Below are 21,067 nucleotides of genomic sequence, written 5' to 3' on the forward strand. Positions count from 1 at the left end.
TAATATTGTGTAGTAATGGCTGTTATTTTGAAGTGGTGGGGCATAGTGGTGGTAGTGATGTGGTTATTAATTGTCTTACACCCGGTCAAAATTCGTAAGCGGCAGAGCTATCTCAATTCCATCCTGTCGAGACTTGTATTTCTTTCAAGTAAAACGTGCAGTTGATGGACGGCTGTACACCTCAAATTAGTTTATTGCTCTCTGCCTGCACGTTGCTCGACCACGCTTCCCACTTACTTGCCTCGTCGTTTTTGAGTGAATCAGCAAGAATTGTGTGAAATTTGCCTACTAATTAATCCATCAGCTTATCTCCGGAGACTTATCTGAAGTAGGATATCATCAGCTACTCCACGGTGATGGTTAGTGTCATGGGTAAGATCAAATCATTAATCAATCAGTATCTTATCTTTAGTCATTCACTAAAAATAATTTAGCGTAACATAACTGGTCGTTCAAATTATTATTCAGACTGGTTTGTATATTTTTGCATATTTCCGAAAGCGGACATGGTTTAAAATCATACAACCATTGATTTTATATGTTCAAATTGATTTTTACATATCACGAGTTACTGTATCACAGCACAACACTATTTATAGTCGAATGATCATCTTTTTCATGTTTTTTATTGCGTTGGATTATACACTTTTCTTTGCAGTATATTGTGTCCTTTATCATTTTATGTAAATAGTGATTTGATATAGAATTATACTTATGTATGTAGTTCTCGCCCTGGCTGGCGACAAAGGATGAACGAAAACGAAACCAATGCAGATTTATATTCCTTGATTTTGCCCACTTCTCAGGTACTTATGCAAGTGGGTGGGTAGTCTTCATAACTGGGGTACCTGTTTTGCAACCACAGAGTACATCTATTGGCAGTGCTTTTGAATTCCAATTGTAAAAAAACGTTGAGAGGAGTCATTTTCCGACTGACTAATATAGGCAATTACATTACGTCATTATTTCAAGGTAGGGGATTGATTAAAATGACTCATACGACAGACATAAAGAGACATAAAGATGTTTGATGTCTCAAAATTTCAGTACACAAAATGCATACATTTCATTCATTGGATGGACGAAATATTTCCGATGACAGATGTATTCATGGAATATGTAAATACCATTTCCTGTCTAGCTCATCGTCAGTTACTAATTTCTTTCATTCGCCAAATATTTGGAACACCAAAATTTGATGAGCAAGTGGATGCATGACTATCATACAATGTGCATATAAATAAATAATACGTCTGGTATGTATTTACAAGGTAGTATCACTTCTCTGACTGAGCTGCCTGTATAGCCTCACACACCCCAATTTCTTTCTTTCTGCTCTCTTTCGGTTCTATTTTTGAGATATTTTGGGACTACGTACATACTGCTAGGCAGGAATTGATGATAGAGCAAAAAGTCCAAAGGTAATTTTAGTTCGAGTCGGAGTATGTAAATACATACGTAAATGCATATGTACGCATGCACATAAGTTAGCTTTGCTGCCTCTCATATCATCACCACCATCATCATGAATCTCTTCACCAATTTCCCGAAATATACCCGGCCCTCAATCTAAATCCAACTTCTCCCGACTCTATTCATTCGCATTATTCTAAAGTGCAGTGATATGAAATATTATACATACACGATGCCAAACGAGAAACTTGCTACCAGATTGAGGAGAATGCATCAATTTCGAACGTTTACATGCCAATAAACCATAATATTTTGCATGCAGTCCTAAATTTTAATTCTCACTGGTCCCATAGCCCAGCATTTGAGCTACTTTTACTTTACTAAAGGGTAAATTCCTGGTAAACCATTTTTACCTGTGGATGGAACCTTATTTCTACTAAATTGTTGGAGGGATTAATTCTATTGTTGAGCCAGTTTAACCACCATTTTTCAGCATGCCTTAATATTCTAACTATTTCTCCACGCCTTTTCCACCCATCATATCACTTATAATACCACTGGCTACAGTGGACGATTCCTTAACCAACTATTTGATAGCAGCTGCACACACATTGTAACGAATAGCGTGGCATAAATGGAAGGGAAATAACCGAAGCCAAGGGCACAAAATGAATAGTTCTTTGTTAGAGTTGTTGGAGGGGTTCGAATGAAGCATCGCCACCACCACGACGACCACCACCACCACCATGAACCATGATGAGAATTGTGGAGGATGTTATGAGCTCACCGAATATGTACAAGTAGTGCTGGCACTACTCCTGCCTCATGCTATTTGCTTTACTTTTAGTAGGAAATTGTTCAAGCCAAAAAATAGTTGGCTCTCTCTCTCTCGCACCAACCACTCTTCGCATCTTGCTCTCACTCGCTCACCAAAACTCTCCAGCCAGCTATATTATACAAATCCGAAGCAGACTCAAACCTTTTTATAACTGGTAGAGTTTGAGTTGGTTTTGGTTTGGTAGTGTTGTCTCACTTTTGGGAGTATTCGCAACTTTTGTTATTTCAAAAGCCGATGATGATAACGGATGCAGGTTTGGTACATGAATTGAAATGAGATAATGTTAACGGATGAGATGAGACTTATTGAGAGAGGAATGATTTAGTGTACGGGGGACGATTGGGGATATGATTTTGAGAAATATGGGTGCTGGGTGGGGTCAGGTTTACGGCGGAAAATTGGTGGCGTGGCGAAATTTTGGAATTAGTACGACTAAATTGATGGTGACTCCGCGGACGGACGGAGTGGAAGGCTGTGTGGAGCTATAACAGCGAGCGTAGAAACTTACTTACCCTGTGCTTACTCTATTCTTCTACTATTCTATCTATTGCAATATGAGACGGAATATTAATAGTCAATACCCACTCGGTCGGGTCGGGAATATTGGAGAGCTACAAAAATACAGCCATTTCTCCGCTCCTTACTTATTATTACACTTATTCTACTTATTCGCTCCATTATAATTACTTTTTATCCACGCCACACCACGCTCTCTTCGGCAGGAATCACTCTATCATGCAATTTAGCCAGTATTACTTTTATAACCTCACAACAGCTATTAACAAACAACACACTCAAGTATTATTTTTTAAACGTATCCCGAACTGCATTTTTTAGTTAGAGTAGCAACAAATTTTTAGTTGGAAGACGAGACGAATTGAGGATGAGTGGAGGGGAAACAAAGCAAATAATAAGTTAAATAAATAAGTAACGGTGAAATTAAGTGAATCTTCCATAATCGTGTCTAAACGAAAGGTCATCTTAGAGTGGTATATATATGCATCGTATTAAATAAGAGACCCATTACTATACAGTTCTTCCAAATACAAATGACAAGTTTGAGATTATTAAAACAAGACAACGATCTATAATTAATTAAGTTGAATATCCTGCTAGGTTGTGAAATTTTATAATAATTTATTTACAATTTCCCAAATCTGCCTAATAAAAGACATGGGGACTGCGTCGGAGGAAGGAAGCTCGGACATGGTGTCACGAAAGGAGTTTGAAGAAATTTCAGACAGATATCGCAAATTGGAGGAAATAGTTTTCGAGCAGAATGAACATTTGCAGAGTGTGGCGACAGAAATCTTAGTCCATCGGGACTTTCTCCAGAAAAAATTCGGTAAGTATATTAGAGCGTTTTTTTCCTGAGATCAGAGGATTATAAGTATCTCAATGAGAATTTCAGAGATTGTGCCACTTGACACGAAATAGTATTGCAAATTACTGCATATTAATGCATGTGAGAAATCAACAAACAAAGGAAAGTCGATTAAAATGTTGTGCGTATTAAATTTCCAGATAAGTTTTTGGAATACATCCAGGAGCGTGGTGGAGATGTAAGCCACACAGAAAATGGAGAGCCTGGTTTGTTCATCCCATTCAATTTGGGGGTCACTGGCTCCGAGGATGAAGAGGTATCAAATTATAATCACTTCTTGCATGTTCGTGTTTGTTTAGAACCGAGTGAAGCTGATATTTTTTGTGTTATTTACATATTTTATGCACTTCATAAATTACTGCGCTGTTATCATAGTTTGTGTTGATTAAAGTACAAAAGATGACTCAGAAAAAGGCTCCAAGTAATGTGTAGAAAAATTGTCTTTATCTTTAGCGAGGGATTTATTAATTCACATTGATTACGGGTGTGACCAAATGCTATTAAGAAAAATTTGGCAAAATTTTAGTCAGTAAATTACAATAAAACGGCTTTAGGGCAAGGTGCAGATTATACTGAAATTATGGCTTAAATATTTATGCTAATATGCGTTTTTAATCGATTATGTTTCAAAACATAATGTGAACACTTATCTTAAATCGGTCACTCATTATTCATCAACTAGTAACAAAATTAAGAATAAGTCTTAAAACTTTGGCAAACTATGTTTCTTATAGTCGGATACAATTTTAAAACGCTAAATTCATTGATAAGTGGCATAAAAGTACAATAAGATAGCATTCAAATTATTATTATTTTCAGGACGAGAAAGGACAGGAAGAAGAAAGTGAAATAATCCAACCACAAGTTCTCATTACCAGCAACGGTACTACTACATCATCCTCAACTTCAAACAACTTGAATGGTGGGGCTGCCTCCAATAGTTCTAGCAATACAGTTACACCAAAAACTAACGGAGTTACAAATGGGCACGGAGGAGCATCACAGGTTCAACATAATAAAGGTACAGGTGAAATTATTTCCCTAAATCTAGAAAAAGTGGATAATAATTAGAAAGCTTTCGAAAATATAATTTTCATTCTGATTTATTGCATAATATTGCGGGATTTTCTAGATTTATTTTAAAAAAATTATGTTTGTGTAGGTTTGCCAAAACGAGAACAACATGCTGCACATCATGACGACGGCGACTCTGACACTGACGCTGTGCATGCAAATGGAACCAGTAATGGGTACCATGCAGAAGCTAATGGCAATGGTTACGGTCAAGGAAGTGAGGGAGGCGATTACCAGGATGAGGAGGACGAAGAAGAGGACGAAGGACAATACAACAACTATCAGTGTATGTCAATTATTTTATGGATTTAGTACATACACGTCAACTCCTTGGAAGTGGCAGGATGTGCACACATTCACTTCAGATTTATATTACACGCTGAAATATAAAGTTAATCTTTTCCTACGCCATCAAGTTATGATAAACAATCAATATACTTTAAAGTCATTGAATTTTAAAAATAGATGTATTCGAGGCACACCGCAGTTTCTTAAATAAGCTGTATTATTTCAATGTATTTGTCAACCTTTTATCTTAAGTCCAATCGGATTAAGTAATGTATTGAATATGTTGATTTTATTTTATTTCCTTCACTTATAGATGGTTATCAGCAAAATTACGGATATCCTCTCGCCCAGTTTGGACACTTTATGGACGGAGACGGAGAAGGGGAAGGCGATGGCCAAAATGATCACGATATGAACGGTGATCATGACCCACTCGAAACCGAATATAATGGTCAACAACAACTGCCGATGTCCAGCTGTAAGTTGAAAATTAAAAATAAAAACATCTTCAGCACACTTTTCAGTCAATCTATTAGATAGTCAAGTATTATAATCCAGATTGTGTGTAGTCATTACAGTTTACTTTTACTTATCTACTGATGCATCTCAATTAAATTTTTGCTCTTTGTTTAAAATTTAAAAAATCAGAATGCAGAATGAATGAAGAATATTGAACGATATACGATAACGAGTATCTAATTGTTCTGTGTAGTAACTGGTGGGCCGAGACGTAGAACATCATCTGCTACCCCTGTCGACAACCAACATGTTTGCAGATATTGTGGAAAAGTATTTCATTGGAAACAATCTTGGGTCATCCATGAAAGGTGATTTATACCGAAGTTATGGCTTAAGTATTTATGCTAATGTACGTTTTCACTTAAAGGACCCACACTGGGGAAAAGCCTTATTCTTGCGCCTGCGGAAAGGGTAAATTGACCTATAAACTTATTTATATGGATACTTTCGTCATACTTAATTAACAAATTATTTTTGTGTTTTTATAGCGTTTTCACAGAAGGTATGTGTTCTATTCATAATTTCCTAAAAAATTCATATTGCATAAAGGAATATCTGACCTTTGATATGACCAATGTATAGGCGAATATGAACACGCATTCGAAGCAATGTCCACAAGCAAAAGCGGTATATAATGGAAAGACGAATATTTTTGAGATGAAGTGCTCTCTCTGTCCGACAATGTTTACTTCAAAGAAAGCCCTCGATTCGCATAAATTGAAAGCACATCCTGGACTTTCAAGCACACAAAGCAATAACACAACAGTCATCAATCTTAGTAATGGCAACAATGGTCTTAATACTCTGGCTGCTCTTGGTCGTGGGGCTCCATCCATCCTCCGATCCCGAACAAGCTTCCAAAATAATAATACTCAACCGCAAGAAATTACAACGGCAGCAGGAGATAGCCCTCCCCAGTCTCTGATGGCCAAGACGCTGGCTCGATATATTGCAAGCCAACAGCAAATGGAACAAGTTCGAGTTGGAGGCAGTAGTGCCGGAAGTGGGAGTGACGAAGGTGACGGTGAAGGCTACGATCAAGACGAAGATGGCGAGGAAGGTACGAAATCTATAATGTAAAAATAAAATGAAACAATCCACATTTATATTTATGTACATTATTAAGCAATAAGTAGCGTCAGCTACTTATTGTGATCGTTTTATCCGTCTGTCCGTAAGCAGGATATCTCCACAACGAGTCAACATAATCAAACCCCTGTTTCGCCATTATGCTTCTAATTTTTAGTTCTCGGTAAATTTCGAAAATGGGGTCAATCGGACCACACCCCACAGAGCCAGGGGGTGTGGTCCAAATTAAATTTAACTTTAATTTTCATATGGGGTGTCATTTTAAAGGAAATTTGACTTCGATTTCCATGAGGCTAATATTTTTGACCTCATGACCATGAGGATAAGGTCAAAAGATACATAATTGTCATATTGGGTGTCATTTTAAAGGAAATTTGACCGCGATTTCAATGACGTTAATATTTTTGACCTCATGACCGTGAGGATAAGGTCAAAAGATACATAATTGTCAGATATGGTGTCATTTTAAAAGAAATTTCGATCGTTCTGACGCTATTTTTTTTATATTGTAAGGGTTTATTTATTTATCATCACAGGAATGGAAGTCCCAGAAGGAGGATTTCCTCCAGGAAAAGCAAAGCATTGCCGATGGTGTAACAAGTTTTTCAGCAGAAAAACTTCATTAAAGTAAGTTTCCTATTTTCCAAGCTGTCGACTTGGTTAGCTTCAATGATGAATTGGCAGATCTAAATATATATTTTTTTATTTATGTTGACGATCGCAGAATCCATGAAAGGTGAGTTATACCGAAGTTATGGCTTAAGTATTTATGCTAATGTACGTTTTTAATCGACTTTATTTCACTTATAGGGTTCATACTGGTGAAAAGCCTGTACGTAATCAACAACAATAGCCAAAAATTTAAGTAATTTTATAATAAGTTTAGTCATGTTGTTCTTATTATGCTCTTTATTAACGTTTTCAGTATGCCTGTGGATTCTGCGGAAAGACCTTTACCCAAAAAGGAAGTGTCAAGTTGCATTGCCAGCGAGTTCATAATTCCGGCCCTCTTACCTACCCAGCAAATTAATTTTTCTTAAAATAATCAGTTGAATGATAACAAAAACCAATAATTTATTTAAAGGGTTGTTAACATTATGCAAATCTACCAACTACCAACTCTTGTAACCAATGATCTGATTTTTCCGATTATTAGAAAGATTTTACAGCTAAAAAATAGGTCTTTTGTAAATAGATATGTTAGTGTGAGTAATGATGACGGACATCGTGTTTTTTAGATATTGTTTTGGGAGATGGATCATGGTCACAACCTTGTATTGTTCTGTTGAAAAACTGTTATCGATTTTGTAATTTTATTTCTACTTATTCATGCCTTTTAATACCGAAACTTTTGATTTGTCTTCAGTGTATGTTCAACGTCGTCGCGTGTACATGTTATGTACATACTTCAATCAAGTAAGTGTCCAGTCCATCTCCCACGATGCAACAAAAGAGACTAATAACATAGTTGTAGCCTAGTGTTAAGGAATTCAACAAACAAAAAATGCAACTAATTAACTACCGGCAACATGTTTTTTGTATGTATAAGATAAAAGATGAGGATTACCTATTACTATGATGGAGTGAGGGAACGGGGAGCGAAGGAAACCTTAAAAACGTATAGAAACCGAACCTACTTAACATGCTACTATGCAGCTAAATGGACTAAAGTTATCACAAAATGAGATACGGATGCAAATAATTGCAGGCAACATTATTCAATAATGGCAACTAATAAGATTGCAGGCAGTTGTGTCAAGTTATAGCGTATGTAGTAGTGTAGTTGTTGTCTCTTATATAAATAAGTTACCAAATCGAAATATGCATTTGTGTTTGTTAAAAACTCTCACGCCATATAAAGTAATGTAAAACTGCAAAAACTACTCACCAACAAGACTAATGTTTTACTTGTCTAATAATAATTGTTTTACGTATGTAGGTATTATTTTGTATGATAAATATTAGTGTGATGTTGTCTGCCATTTTGTAAGTGATTTTGTTTTCTCACAACACATTTGTTAATTAAAAGTATAACAAACATGCCCCTTAATTCTTTTTGTATTGTTTTCTGTATGTCTTTGATGATTATTATTATCTTAATTGCTGTATTATTTGTGACAATGTAACGAATCTCTCTTATTTATTGCTACTTATGTGAATTGATTTGTGAAGTAGAAAAGTATTAACCCTTCTGCAGACATACTTACATACATACGAATATAATGATGATGGTTAAATTACTGTACAAAATACCCTGATCAATAATAACCAATGCATTTAAGTAATTTTACGGTTTTATTATTATTATATTGCATTATTAACAATATGTTCTTTACTAACTTTTTTTATTTCATAATTATGCAATAATTATGTATTACTTAAATTGTGTATGTCTTGTGTGTGTTATCCTGTTATAAATACATACGTCCACTTCTTTTATGTGTATTATCTATTAGATTGCTTGTTATTAGCTTAGTCAAGATAACACTTTTTCAGCAAAGGAAAAATAAACATACATATAAAACTAGATAACCAAGTAAATCATATTGTCGTTACACGCCAATTACTATTTAATTTACCCCCAGAATTTTGCAAGTATTTGCTCTAGGATTGGATTACCACCCAACACTTTAATTTCTTGTGCAATTTCCTCCTTCAGCTGGACTAATCTTTCCTTTGTGTACTGGATTGCTCCGCTTTCTTTTAAAATTTCAAAGGCTTCCTCTTTAAGGGCGTTACTGGTTGTCTTCATATGCAAAATGGTAACCAGCCGGAGTCGTTTTTCGAAGGAGAAAGTTCGATTATTGAGAGCATAGACGACAGGGAAAGACAACTTCCCCTCGGAAATATCTTCACAAAACCCCTTTGTTTCCTTGTACTGCAAATTAGAGAGTAAATATCATCCCACTTATTTGAGATTTCAACCCGTTTTTACGAATTCTGGTCAATAAACTCACCTCGGAAGAGGTAAGGTTCATCAAGTCATCTCGAACTTGAAAGCACAAACCCATCAGTTTTGTAAGTTTGGTGACGTTCACACTTTTCTTCCCACTTCGTTCTCTTAATAAATCCACGAGTAAAACGAACAACCCGGATGTTTCTATTCCAAAAATAGTAGAAATATTCATTTTTGACATTTCATAATGAACGAATAGGTTTACATATATCACAAGTTTAAATTTCCAAGCATACTTTTAACAATGACATCTTGATACTCCTTTTCCGTCGGGAGGGACGAGGTTGTTGCGCAGGTTGTTGGATTGTTGGCGTCACCCTTGGCACACTCATTGCCATTGTTGTTTTCCTTGGTAGGCAGTTTATACTGGTGCCCGTCTCGCCAGTATAATTCCATCCCTTGGCCATGATGCAAGGCAATCATTTGATTCGCATATATTTTTGCTGCCTAGTAAAATTCAGTTTGTTGTGGTTATGTTATGAAGTATAGGGAATACTACATATATTTATTTATATACCTCAATAGTCCCAAATTCCAGCACTGTTTTCAGTACGTCGAAATATCTGAGTTGTAAGTAGTTCATTTGTTATTTTCTTATGAATCAGTTCAGACAATGTTCAGACAATAGTAAAATTTACTAAAAAATACTGGTAGCATAAATTATGTAAACTCACGCGTAATTCGCCGCATTGATTGACATGGGAGTCTAAATAAAATAATTTTGCACAATTTACCGCAACGCATATCTAACTTCATAAATGGGAAACAATTGCTGCATAAAATTATAAACATACGCCATACACGAGGTGCGCCGTTGGAAGGGTTCGTCGCAATTCGCTGTTATCTTCAATATCATCAATTCTGTAAATGATTATGCAATAGCGTAAAATACAACTTGTGAAAAATGTGCATAAAATATAGGGAAAACACTTGCTACTGTCAGAATGATTTTTTAAGAGAAAATACCATAGGAAAGTGAACAGGTACATATGTATCTGATTTTCCCAAGCTCTACTCCCCAAGCGAACTAGATATTTAGATACTTGAGTGTCTTTTGGTTTTTCAATATGTTGCGTTAAAATTAAAATTAATTAATAAATAGGTAAATGACAATTATCTCTGTATCTAGTTCCCTCAAACTTTGCATATGTGCCCAAGTAAATGTTCAGCTTCAAAGATATGTGCATATATGTACTACCAATTTCAGAATCTCGACAACTCATTTAAGAATGTAAACTTACACCAGTGAAGCATTATGCAGTTTGTCCACAACTTCAAGAACTTTATCCAGTGTTTCCCCTTTTACACCGAACCAATAATTAATCCCGATACCCAACTGCCTTCGAAAGTTCTTTCCCTTCATGGAGGCCACGTAGGTGAAGGGTTCGAGAAGCTTGTCCCTCTCCAAGTTCTCCAAGTTCTCGGATTTCTCGGCAACGGAACACTTTGCCATGTCCACCGCGACGCCATTGTTGGATCCTCCGGGAGGAAGCCCGCTCACACTCGGTGCCACGTTAGCAGACATGTTTTGCTGTGAACAAAGCTATTATTGCACGAAATGGACAACACCTTCAACAATACTGAGGAGAGTTCCGACTATCATACGATGTTTTATAATCACACCACAAATGTATCGTTTGGACGTACAATTGTATTGCGAAACTCGTCCTTTCCACCGGACTAGGAGATATCTCACACTGATGAAGAAATTGTCTCAGCTAATATCTATGTATGAAAATCTATTTTATATGTTGTTACACCAAAACTGCTAAACCATTACTTAGTTGATGGATCAGAAGGAAGTTGTATTGTGCTGAAATAAATTTTTATGTTGAACATCTTTTTTTAAGGCTACTGTGCAAATTTAGAGTGTTACATAAATCAAGCCATCAACCTGCCCGATGGTCAAGAACATTCTTCAGGATGAGTTGACTGGAGAACCTACATATTTACATATATAGTAAATATGCGTCAGTTCATGTTTGTTCAACAGATAAATAACATACGTCATTAATTTTGACGTTAAAAGTATTGCTCAATATTCTAGAGAAATGGTTCTCAAGACATCCATAACGGTTGGACGATGTAGTCCGTCCGTCGCTAATTAAGTCTTCGCAGTGAATGAGTATTTGACACAAGGTTAGAAAGAAACGTGGGAAAATAAAAACATTTATCTACCTATGTATCGCTTTGTGATTGAAATTGAAATCAGTTGTGGGACATTTCTGAAATATTCTTCAGAGATAAGTTGAACCTGTCATAAATCCCGAGTGGCACACAGTAGGAGGAAATGCGAATCAAGTATTTATGGATGCTAAACAGTGATTTGATTTGCTCAGTAGTCAATATACTTACATTTGCATAAATTATGCACATTTTAAAAATAGTTAAATGCAAGGATAACTTATTTCCAATCCTTTTATTTCCTGCGAAAAACTGGAATGATGAAATATCTAGAAGAAATTCAAGCTATCAATAGATTATGTAATGCATTAAATGTGCATACAGGACTCCAAGTGTAAATCACGCTTCCTCATAGATTTCACACAAGATAGAAAAAAATGATCTGGTTTAAATTTTCACATGGGGTGTTCTTGAACATATACAAATGTCAAGCAAGAATGGGAAGTATAATGTATATTCAAAAGTAGTCGGTTCTATCAGTTGATTTAATATATTAACATGTACATAAATAATATATATCTGCACGTCTTCCATGATTTCGCCGAAAAGCGTTTATATGTACAAGGTTATATGTGATGAAGAACGAGGAAGTTTGGATAAACCCTATTTTATATAATTATTTATTTTTTAAACGTGGCGTTATTGCAAAATTTACCATGCAAAATGTTACAGCTCATCAAATGGATGGATGGACTGCAAAGAAAGGTAAAATGTGAATAATTCGTATAAGCATTGTTGGTTACTAAAAATATATACCAACTAACGGAGGCTCCATAAAATTTGAAGTGCTCCATATTATGTGCATACATATCTAATAAAGTAAATTTCAGGAATAAAAAGAAGCAATTCACTTCCTCAACCTCTCCAGCTTCACGTCACATAACTTCGTTACATAACATTGCTGCATATTTTTAATGTTAAATATGCATGTATTTATGTAGGAACTCCTGTGGGCTTCTGAAATACATGTAGAAACTTAAAGAATAATTCTCGGGAGACATGATTGTAGAAAGAAAATTTGTTTATTTTCCAAGCTTTCGACACTTTACTATATATATCAAGTAGTTAACATAACGTAAATAAATAGTAGATCACCTGACGGATAACCATCCTTATCCAATCTAGTAAATATGTATGTACTTACAGATCAGTTGTTGTAGTTGTGTTAATAGTAACACAAAGAGCTCAAAAGTAATCAGCTCAGTTCTGATGTATACATAAAGTATAATGCTTGCCTTCATAATGTAGATATTTGTACGCATTATTGATTGCCAATTTATGCATTATTGTGTGACCAATGTCCATAGGTTGAAAAAATGTCATCAACTTCCAGATATCAGATTGTACACCATCCAATCAACAACATAATTGTTTTTATCAAACTTTACTATTCTTCCATGTATCTATGTAACTAATCCTATATAAGTATAGGAGGACACATATTGGGCAGATCGCACGTGTTATGATACTCCTTCAAACCAAATGAATTGGTTTTGGTTACATTCCCAACTCTTGAATGATGGATGATAAGCAACGAGGGTCCGAACCCAAGTTATTTTTGTTGAGTGTTGGACATTGGACAATTACACATAGCATGAACATAAGGCCATTTACATAGTTGACATATTTATAAAATACACTCACTGCACAGATAAGTAATCATAAGTCTTCGCCATAGTCGTCGTAGGTTATGGTTTCAGTCCTCTGCGTAGCTTGCAGGAAACAACATATTAAAGGTCGTCATCATGATAAAAGCCATCAGCGCCGGAGCGGCCGTCGTGGGTTTTGTAATTCTCATCGTGGCCGTCGTCGTGGGGTGGGTGGTTGCACCCAACTTGATTGAAAATATGGTTGAAAAGGTATAACCTAAGAAAAAAATATGCTTGGACATTTTAGCCTTTGCTTCATAATTAATTTGCTTAAATAGGAGACGCAACTCCAAAACGGGACAGATATTTATGAAAAGTGGGTCAACATTCCAGTACCAATTTATCTCAAGTTTTACTTATGGAACGTAACAAACTATGAGGATTATCAAAATAATAAGGACTGGAGTGCTAAGCCAAATATTTCCGAAATTGGGCCCTACATTTACAAGTAAACTGTTAATTTAGTAATACATATGTATGAAATTGCTGTCCATTACGGATTTTGTGCTCTTTTAATAACAATAGAGAGAATAGGACGAAATACGAAATAAGATCCAACCCCGACGATGATACGGTGACCTATCGACAAAAGATTACTTATACTTTCGTCCCAGAAATGTCCGTTGGTCCAGACACTGATGTAGTAAATATCATAAATGTTCCTTTATTTGTAAGTTTTTCTATTCCTTGTCAAAATTCTAAACGTGAGAAAATCCTACACATTTACATAAGTTAATGGTTATCGTGTTCCAGTCAGTTGCTGCCGTTTTAGCCACCAAGAATCTTATAATTACCCCACTCGTGCTCCAATTACTTTTGGGACCTCTTTCAAGGGAAAGACTGGTTAAAATGGATGTTCCCGTCAGAGATGTCATTTTTGGCTGGAGACTCAACTTAATTTACGACATAATTGCGTCTGTCGGCACCGAGTTGGGGATGCACTTCCCTCCAGGTGAGTAGAGACAAGTTGTGAGAGACAAGTTGTGAGAGAATGTTGAAGACTCAAGGAAAAGATAAAGCCAAGACGTTAACTTCTATGGTGGCGTCTATGCTCCAGTTTTGTGCATTTGTGTTGAGTATGATTTTTGTATCTTAACAGAGATGCAGGACGGAAAATTCGGCTTTTACCTGAATGTAACAATACTTTGCTAATACGTCTAAACATTAATTTTCTAAATATATACGTGTGCAGCGAAACAACACAAATGCTGACGGTTTGTGGGAGGTTTACTCTGGTGTTCGAGATTCATCAAAGTTTTCCATTATTAAAACTATCGAAGGGGAGTCTCGATTAGATGATTGGTGGGATGACGAATGCGCCATGATAAATGGTATGGAATAACTACACATATTACGTAATAGCGCACATTATATCGTACATTATACTTTTATACACATTATACTTTTCTAAGGCACTGATGGAACCATGTTTCCCCCATTTGTGGAAAAGGACACCACACTTTTCGCATACATTCCAGAAATTTGTAGATCAGTGTGGTATGTATCTACATATTCGACGTGCGTGAAGTGCGTATATACATATTTCTTTGTTTAAATAATGTGTTGCACATAGGTTAAGATACACGGAAAAGACGGAATATGAAGGGATCCCCGGCTACCGGTTTCGCATTCCGAACGAACTCTTTACCTCTCCCCACATTCACCCCCCTAATTGGTGCTTCTGCATGCCCGTGAAGCCACCTTTGAATCAAGATTGCGATTTTACTGGTGGTGGACGAATATTTAGCTGCAAGAGTGGTGAGGAAATTACTGATTAAAATTGAAGTGTCCCCTATATCTCTGACACTTATTTTTAGACGCTACATTATTTTATTAGGAAATTATGAAATTTTTATTTTTTTTAAGACGTTAGACCTTTATTGAAACCGGTTATAATAAGCGTCACTGAAATTATACCTAAATCTAAATCCATGAAATCGATATTATAAATTAAAAGTATCTAAAACTCGTCTCTTTCTTTCATAATTTTTAGATGCACCAATTATAATTTCTAAGCCCCATTTTCTTGATGCACAAGAGGATATATACACTCAGATGGATGGTCTCAAACCGGAGAAAGCAAAACATGACACATTCATCGACGTGGAGCCGGTATAATTGTCAAGCTATACCTGATGCAATAATGCTTTCGCTAAAGGTACATGTTTAAATGTAATCATCCAAAGATCACGGGATTTCCTCTACGTGCACAGAAAAGGTTGCAAATTGGAGTGGAATTGCAGACTCTCTCGACTTTTGGAGCTCCATGGAACACAATTAATCATGTCTTCTTTCCAGCAATCTGGGCGGACGAAGTGAGTTTGCTTTTAAAAGTATTAAAATTTTCGCTATTTGTTTCATAACATTTTCTTGGGAATAATTACAGGAAGCTGCTCTGGATGACAAATTGGTGGATGAGATCAAAACTAAGCTTATTAAACCTTTGAGACTGGTAACCATTGGAAAATGGAGTGCGGTGGGTGTGGGAATTTTTGTGACAGTAGTTGGATCCACATATTTCTCATATTTGATGTGGTTTAAAAAATAGACAAATATATAAACGAATGTATTGTAAAAAAGAGAAAGTACAGATTATATTACGTAATCGATTTTGCAATGAACATACATATTTACATACTTCCGTATCAATAACAAAGAGAATTAAGATCAAATAAAGACATATTTATGCACGTATTTATAAGAGTACTTTCTTTGACGATGAATAACTAATGTTCAATAAGTAATTCCTTTGAATATTATATTTTTAGACAAGTGTAGTTCAGGCAATCAATAGGTAAATATTTACATGAGTACATACATAGGTAAATAGGAGGTTCATATTCTCCGCAGTGGTGAAAGCATCGTCGCAATACTCCACACTACAAATTCCGTACACTCGCACCCAGAAAAACAAGATTCCATACAAAAATGATTTCTTTAGAGGAAATCCCTCCCGTAAATAAGACAGAGTTTGAACTAGCCCTCATGTCTTCCATTAAATGGCCTTTGACCATGAGCCAAGTTCTGGGATACTTTCCCTTCGCTGTACGTAACCGTTTACCCGATGAGAATAATCAGCCAAAACCATTGCTAACACTTTGTTGGGCTTGGTGCGTCCCTCCAGTATTGTTCCTCACAATTGGAACATATAGTTTTGTTGCTTTCTTCATGAACACGACCGAAATACGAAAGTGGTCGACAGCATACAGCGACAAAGCGAGGTAAGTAATACATAAGTACATATTGTAACCATAATAATGGAAAGCTGGAATTTTAAATGCATTTTTTTAGTGACACGTATTTCCTGGTCTACACCTTGTCTGTAGTATTAGTGTGTGTTGGCTGTGGGGCGACCCGTTTACACCTGATTGTCCTACATCAAAAATTTCTTGACTTTCACTCAAATTTTGTGAACTATCTTTATTCTCTTTTATGCTCTTTGGGAGCTCCAACATCATTTCTAGCACTTGACATCATGTTTCGCTCACTGAGAAGAAAGTGGATTCCGCGATGCCTTCTTTACATGGGAGTTTCTTTACTTTTCCTGATTATGTTATTTTATTCGATGTCACTTTTCGATGGTCACATCGTGCCGAGAACGGTCGACGTAGTGGGCGGAATTCTTTTCTCGGTTTCTCGGTTTCTGGAACAAATTCCTCTGGGAGAAATCTCTGGTGTGTCGGAAGATGGAAATAATGAGGAGGAAAAAAATTGTTGCCATTTTCTACTGAACCAACAAGACGGACCGACAAGTCGTAACAAAATGTACACTCTAATCCACTGTTTTTCTAAATTGGAAGAACAGGTAGATTGAAACTGACATGTGCCTCCTAAAATAATAGATATGCATTTATTAAACTGTGCTATAACAAATTTTCAGGTTGAAAATTTCAATGCTCTATTTGGATGGCGATTAGTCGCAGAAATGTGGATGTTTTTATGCTTGATCATTTTCAGCATTTACTTTTTCGCAACTTCACTCGATTTTGCGGAAGACCTTACCTTTGCAAATATGTTTCTTACATTTTATACGTTCGTCCCACTAGCTGTCATCGGTCACTCAATATTACTTATCTGCCAGGCATCCACAGCACTGACCAAAGGCAGCATGGAATTTGCTAAACGATTAGATCATACCATCACTACGGAATGCATGGGGACCGTGTATGTGGATCAAAAGTACAATGGTGACGACAATCAAGCCTTCATAATTGCTGTAAAAATATACAAAACTTAAAATTTGAAGAATCCGAAGAATGAATATGGCAAAAATTAATTTTAATTTTAATTTTATTTATTTAGTTACAAACTACGATGAGTCGATTGTCGACACGACCAGTGCAAATTTCTTGCAATTTCTTTGTGATGAACTCAGCTCTTCTTACGTCGGCAAGAATTCCAAATTTTATTGTCATAATACGAAATACTATGACTTACGTATAAGCATATGTGCATAATAATGAATGCTTCTCTTATTTCTCTTTAGATCTTGGGAACTTGCACCATGTATTTAATGATTTTGGTCCAGTTTCAAATCAGTGACAACGATAGCCTGCACAGGATGAAAATATTAAAGAATTTCACTAGTTTTTAGAAAAAATTTGTGCGGGTATTACATGTATTTTAATGCATATTTACATGCAAATTTAATTATATGTGCCGTGAATCTATATTAAATTGTAGCGAGGAGCATTGTAGTGCTGATATTGTTAGTATTATTTTTAGCAAAGTAAATATATGTAATGCGTGGTTGTCTTATCGGAAGTAGTAATTCGATTTCCTAATCAATTAGTAGAGAATGGATATATATTTGATTGAAGTACAAATATTGACACAATTGATTTTTTGTCTTTTCTCTAGCATTAGAAACTCATATCTAATTTCACTCGAAATCATCATTCCGCAATTATTAATAGTAAAGGACCGAATATAATTGAATATATTAAATATTATTATCGATATATGTAAAACTTCCTAACGTCGGAACGTGCAAAAATTTACTACCTCATCATGGAAGACATAATCTCAATTTCCTTAGCACAGTGTGAACAGAACCTTATAAATTCAGTGTGGATGTCCCTGAAACTATGTCAATTTCTGGGCTACTTTCCCTTCTCGATGGAACCCTCTAAAATGCGACCCAAAGGAGTGCTGACATTTTCCTGGATCTGGTGCGTTCCTCTGTTCGCTTTTATCGCAATGGGCGTCTACGTCGTTATCACTTTCTCCATGTTTACGAGTGACATACAAAAGTGGTTGTCCAATTTTAGTGACAAGGCCAGGTAAATCAAGTTTTAAATGACTAATTAAAGATTTACATAGGGTTTCAAACTGTTAATTATACATCCCTTTCTTGAATTTATGTAGGGGTACCTATTTCTTGGTGTACGCCTTTTGGGTGATGTTCAGTTGCATGGGATGTGGATCAATCCGGCTTCTCATCCTCTTTCAGCGTAAAGACTTTCTCCGCTTTCACTCCAAATTTGTCAACAACTTGCATTTTTTGTTGCAATCAATTGGAGCACCAGCAATATCAAGCTACCGAGACATGCTTCAATCCTTCAAACGGAAGAGAAACTTTCGACTGTTCTGCTATGTCGTAAATGCATTCGTATTCATTGGAACTTTGTTAATTGCAATTATCCACTTCGGAGGCACTTCCTGGGCGACAAGCGTAGATGTCGCCGTCAGTATCCAATTCATGTCGCACTTTTTTTCTCGAATCCTCCTCGATTACTTTCTCCATGTATCGGTATGGAGCATGACCCTCCTTTTGGACAATCTGCCAGCAATCAGTCAAAATTCTAAACCAAGCTTGGAGAATAATTCAGTTGAAGACAGTATAACAAAAGTCAAATTCCAGAATGACCTGCAGCAAAATATGGTAGACAAGAAACCAAATTCGACCACACTGTACACCTTGCTACACTGTTTAAAAAACTTGGAAGAACACGTATGTAACTCTTCACATAACGAAATTTAAACTTTGTGTAATTTAATATTGTATAAAATTCTATTAGGTTGAAGAATTCAATTCCCTGTTTGAATGGAGAATGGCAGCGGAAATGATTACTTTGCTGTGTTTCATTGTTTTTGATTTTTACTTTCTTGCAATTTCAATCACTTTTGTGGACACCATATCGTTTGCATATTCTCTCGTTATGATATATACCATTGTTCCAGTTGTCCTCACTTGGCACGTGGTATTTGACATTTGTCAGACATCTACAGCTTTGACCAAGGGAAGCATTGAGTTTGCACGGAGATTAAACCTGATTATTACCGATGCGTGTAAGGATAATCCCCCAAATGAAAATATGCACATTTTAATAGCTGTAAGCATTAGATAACCATCAATTGTTTAAAAATGGTTTATTGAACTAAAACACTTTTTGTCTCACAGTTGCAAAGCATCGTCAGTCGCATTTCTGGAAATCCGCTACAAGTTTGTTGCAATTTCTTCGTGGTGAATTCTAATCTTCTTACGTCCGTAAGGATATTTTATAATTCTACAGCATTAACTATGCATACATACATAACGATTCATGTCCGTTATTAACCCGAGCCAAGACTGATGCATATTATGCAATATCGGTCTGTCAAAGGTCGTAATTAGTATTTCTTCACTGGCTATGTAATCGAGGCTGCATTATAAATAAGTTTTCAATAAGATCTTTATTACCATATTGATTTCCACGCAGATTTTGGGAGCCTGTACAATGTACCTGTTAATCTTAGTGCAGTTCCAAATTGGCGACAATCACCATTCACTAACGGGAATGCTTCACAACCAGAGTTCCAGTTAAATTTTACATGCAAAACGGATTTACATGTGTCTTTACTCGGCGTATATAGGTAATTTCACTATGTTTGGAGTATTGTTTTGATTAAAGTTTACAAATTCAATGGCAACAACCTTCGACAATGACAACAACCATCCCAAAATGACATGAAAAAATAATCCTTTTACTATAAACTTTGGGGATGATCTAAGGAATTGTACACAGTTTAAGGAATACGCATTAATTGCTTTGAAAAATAATAGAGCAGACATTTTATGAAGACATCAAAGTCCAACTTCATAGGTTTCAGATTGTTTATAGTTTTTCATGGATAAAGTTACTACACACATGTGCTCCTCTTGGTAATCCGATATTACTCTGGATAATTCTTTAGTAATAGGATTATGGTTGAGTATATATGCCTTGACAATTCTGAAATTGGAAAATTCTATATTTACATGCTTTGCAGAAGTTGGTCAATCTTCAACGACTTACATGCTCGTGAAAAATTGCGTCCTCATTATGAGTATTCCTGTAACATGTGGATACCTCCAAAAGATACAGGCCACTGATACATACATATGTACATACATGCATACATGCAAGTGCAGAATAAAGGCACACATAATTTTGTACAAGATTCAAATGATTAGCTATTTGATTCTTCTTCTGAGCGAGCTACATAAATTATGTATAAACATTATGCACAATTATCTATGTTAGCTCTTGTCTAAATCCATCCACATCCACAATTTTTGGTTCTCGTCCCCACTGTGCTGTCACAAGGAAAGAATTTAGTTGTTAGCATTCCCACAATGATCATGGTATCCTATAGTGATCTGTATTCGCTGGCATTCCCATATCAGATACGAGCACTTGAGAGACAGGTGA

The 21,067-nt window shown here is 35.9% G+C and overlaps 4 protein-coding genes across 4 annotated transcripts; 3 read left to right on the forward strand and 1 right to left on the reverse strand.

Moving 5' to 3' along the window:
* Positions 1–181: 181 nt before the first annotated feature.
* LOC110845999 (zinc finger protein 287) lies at positions 182–9,146 on the forward strand. The gene is made up of 14 exons (XM_022092582.2): positions 182–372; positions 3,423–3,596; positions 3,776–3,891; positions 4,455–4,656; positions 4,798–4,995; positions 5,311–5,475; positions 5,710–5,824; positions 5,884–5,927; positions 6,005–6,018; positions 6,099–6,576; positions 7,142–7,232; positions 7,330–7,341; positions 7,416–7,437; positions 7,531–9,146. Exons 1-14 carry the CDS (start codon positions 357–359, stop codon positions 7,633–7,635), a joined length of 1,752 nt encoding a protein of 583 aa, XP_021948274.1. The 5' UTR covers positions 182–356; the 3' UTR covers positions 7,636–9,146.
* On the reverse strand, positions 8,910–11,364 carry LOC110846000 (geranylgeranyl pyrophosphate synthase). Its single transcript, XM_022092583.2, has 7 exons — positions 10,803–11,364; positions 10,356–10,422; positions 10,236–10,267; positions 10,079–10,124; positions 9,798–10,008; positions 9,563–9,705; positions 8,910–9,483 (listed from the first exon to the last, which is right to left on the reverse strand). The coding sequence occupies exons 1-7, from the start codon at positions 11,084–11,086 to the stop codon at positions 9,181–9,183; spliced, it is 1,086 nt and encodes a 361-aa protein (XP_021948275.1). The 5' UTR covers positions 11,087–11,364; the 3' UTR covers positions 8,910–9,180.
* A 1,932-nt stretch (positions 11,365–13,296) lies between these two features.
* LOC110847184 (platelet glycoprotein 4) lies at positions 13,297–16,088 on the forward strand. Its single transcript, XM_022094063.2, has 11 exons — positions 13,297–13,604; positions 13,673–13,842; positions 13,920–14,064; positions 14,148–14,346; positions 14,494–14,528; positions 14,587–14,725; positions 14,807–14,891; positions 14,968–15,152; positions 15,388–15,506; positions 15,581–15,709; positions 15,781–16,088. Exons 1-11 carry the CDS (start codon positions 13,491–13,493, stop codon positions 15,940–15,942), a joined length of 1,482 nt encoding a protein of 493 aa, XP_021949755.1. The 5' UTR covers positions 13,297–13,490; the 3' UTR covers positions 15,943–16,088.
* A 176-nt stretch (positions 16,089–16,264) lies between these two features.
* On the forward strand, positions 16,265–17,988 carry LOC118434780. Its single transcript, XM_035848992.1, has 4 exons — positions 16,265–17,199; positions 17,275–17,610; positions 17,697–17,831; positions 17,881–17,988. Exons 1-4 carry the CDS (start codon positions 16,672–16,674, stop codon positions 17,986–17,988), a joined length of 1,107 nt encoding a protein of 368 aa, XP_035704885.1. The 5' UTR covers positions 16,265–16,671.
* The last annotated feature ends 3,079 nt before the right edge of the window (positions 17,989–21,067 follow it).

Source organism: Folsomia candida, unplaced genomic scaffold (genome assembly GCF_002217175.1).
Source record: "Folsomia candida strain VU population unplaced genomic scaffold, ASM221717v1 Fcan01_Sc003, whole genome shotgun sequence".
In the NCBI taxonomy this organism is placed as follows: Eukaryota; Metazoa; Arthropoda; class Collembola; order Entomobryomorpha; family Isotomidae; genus Folsomia; species Folsomia candida.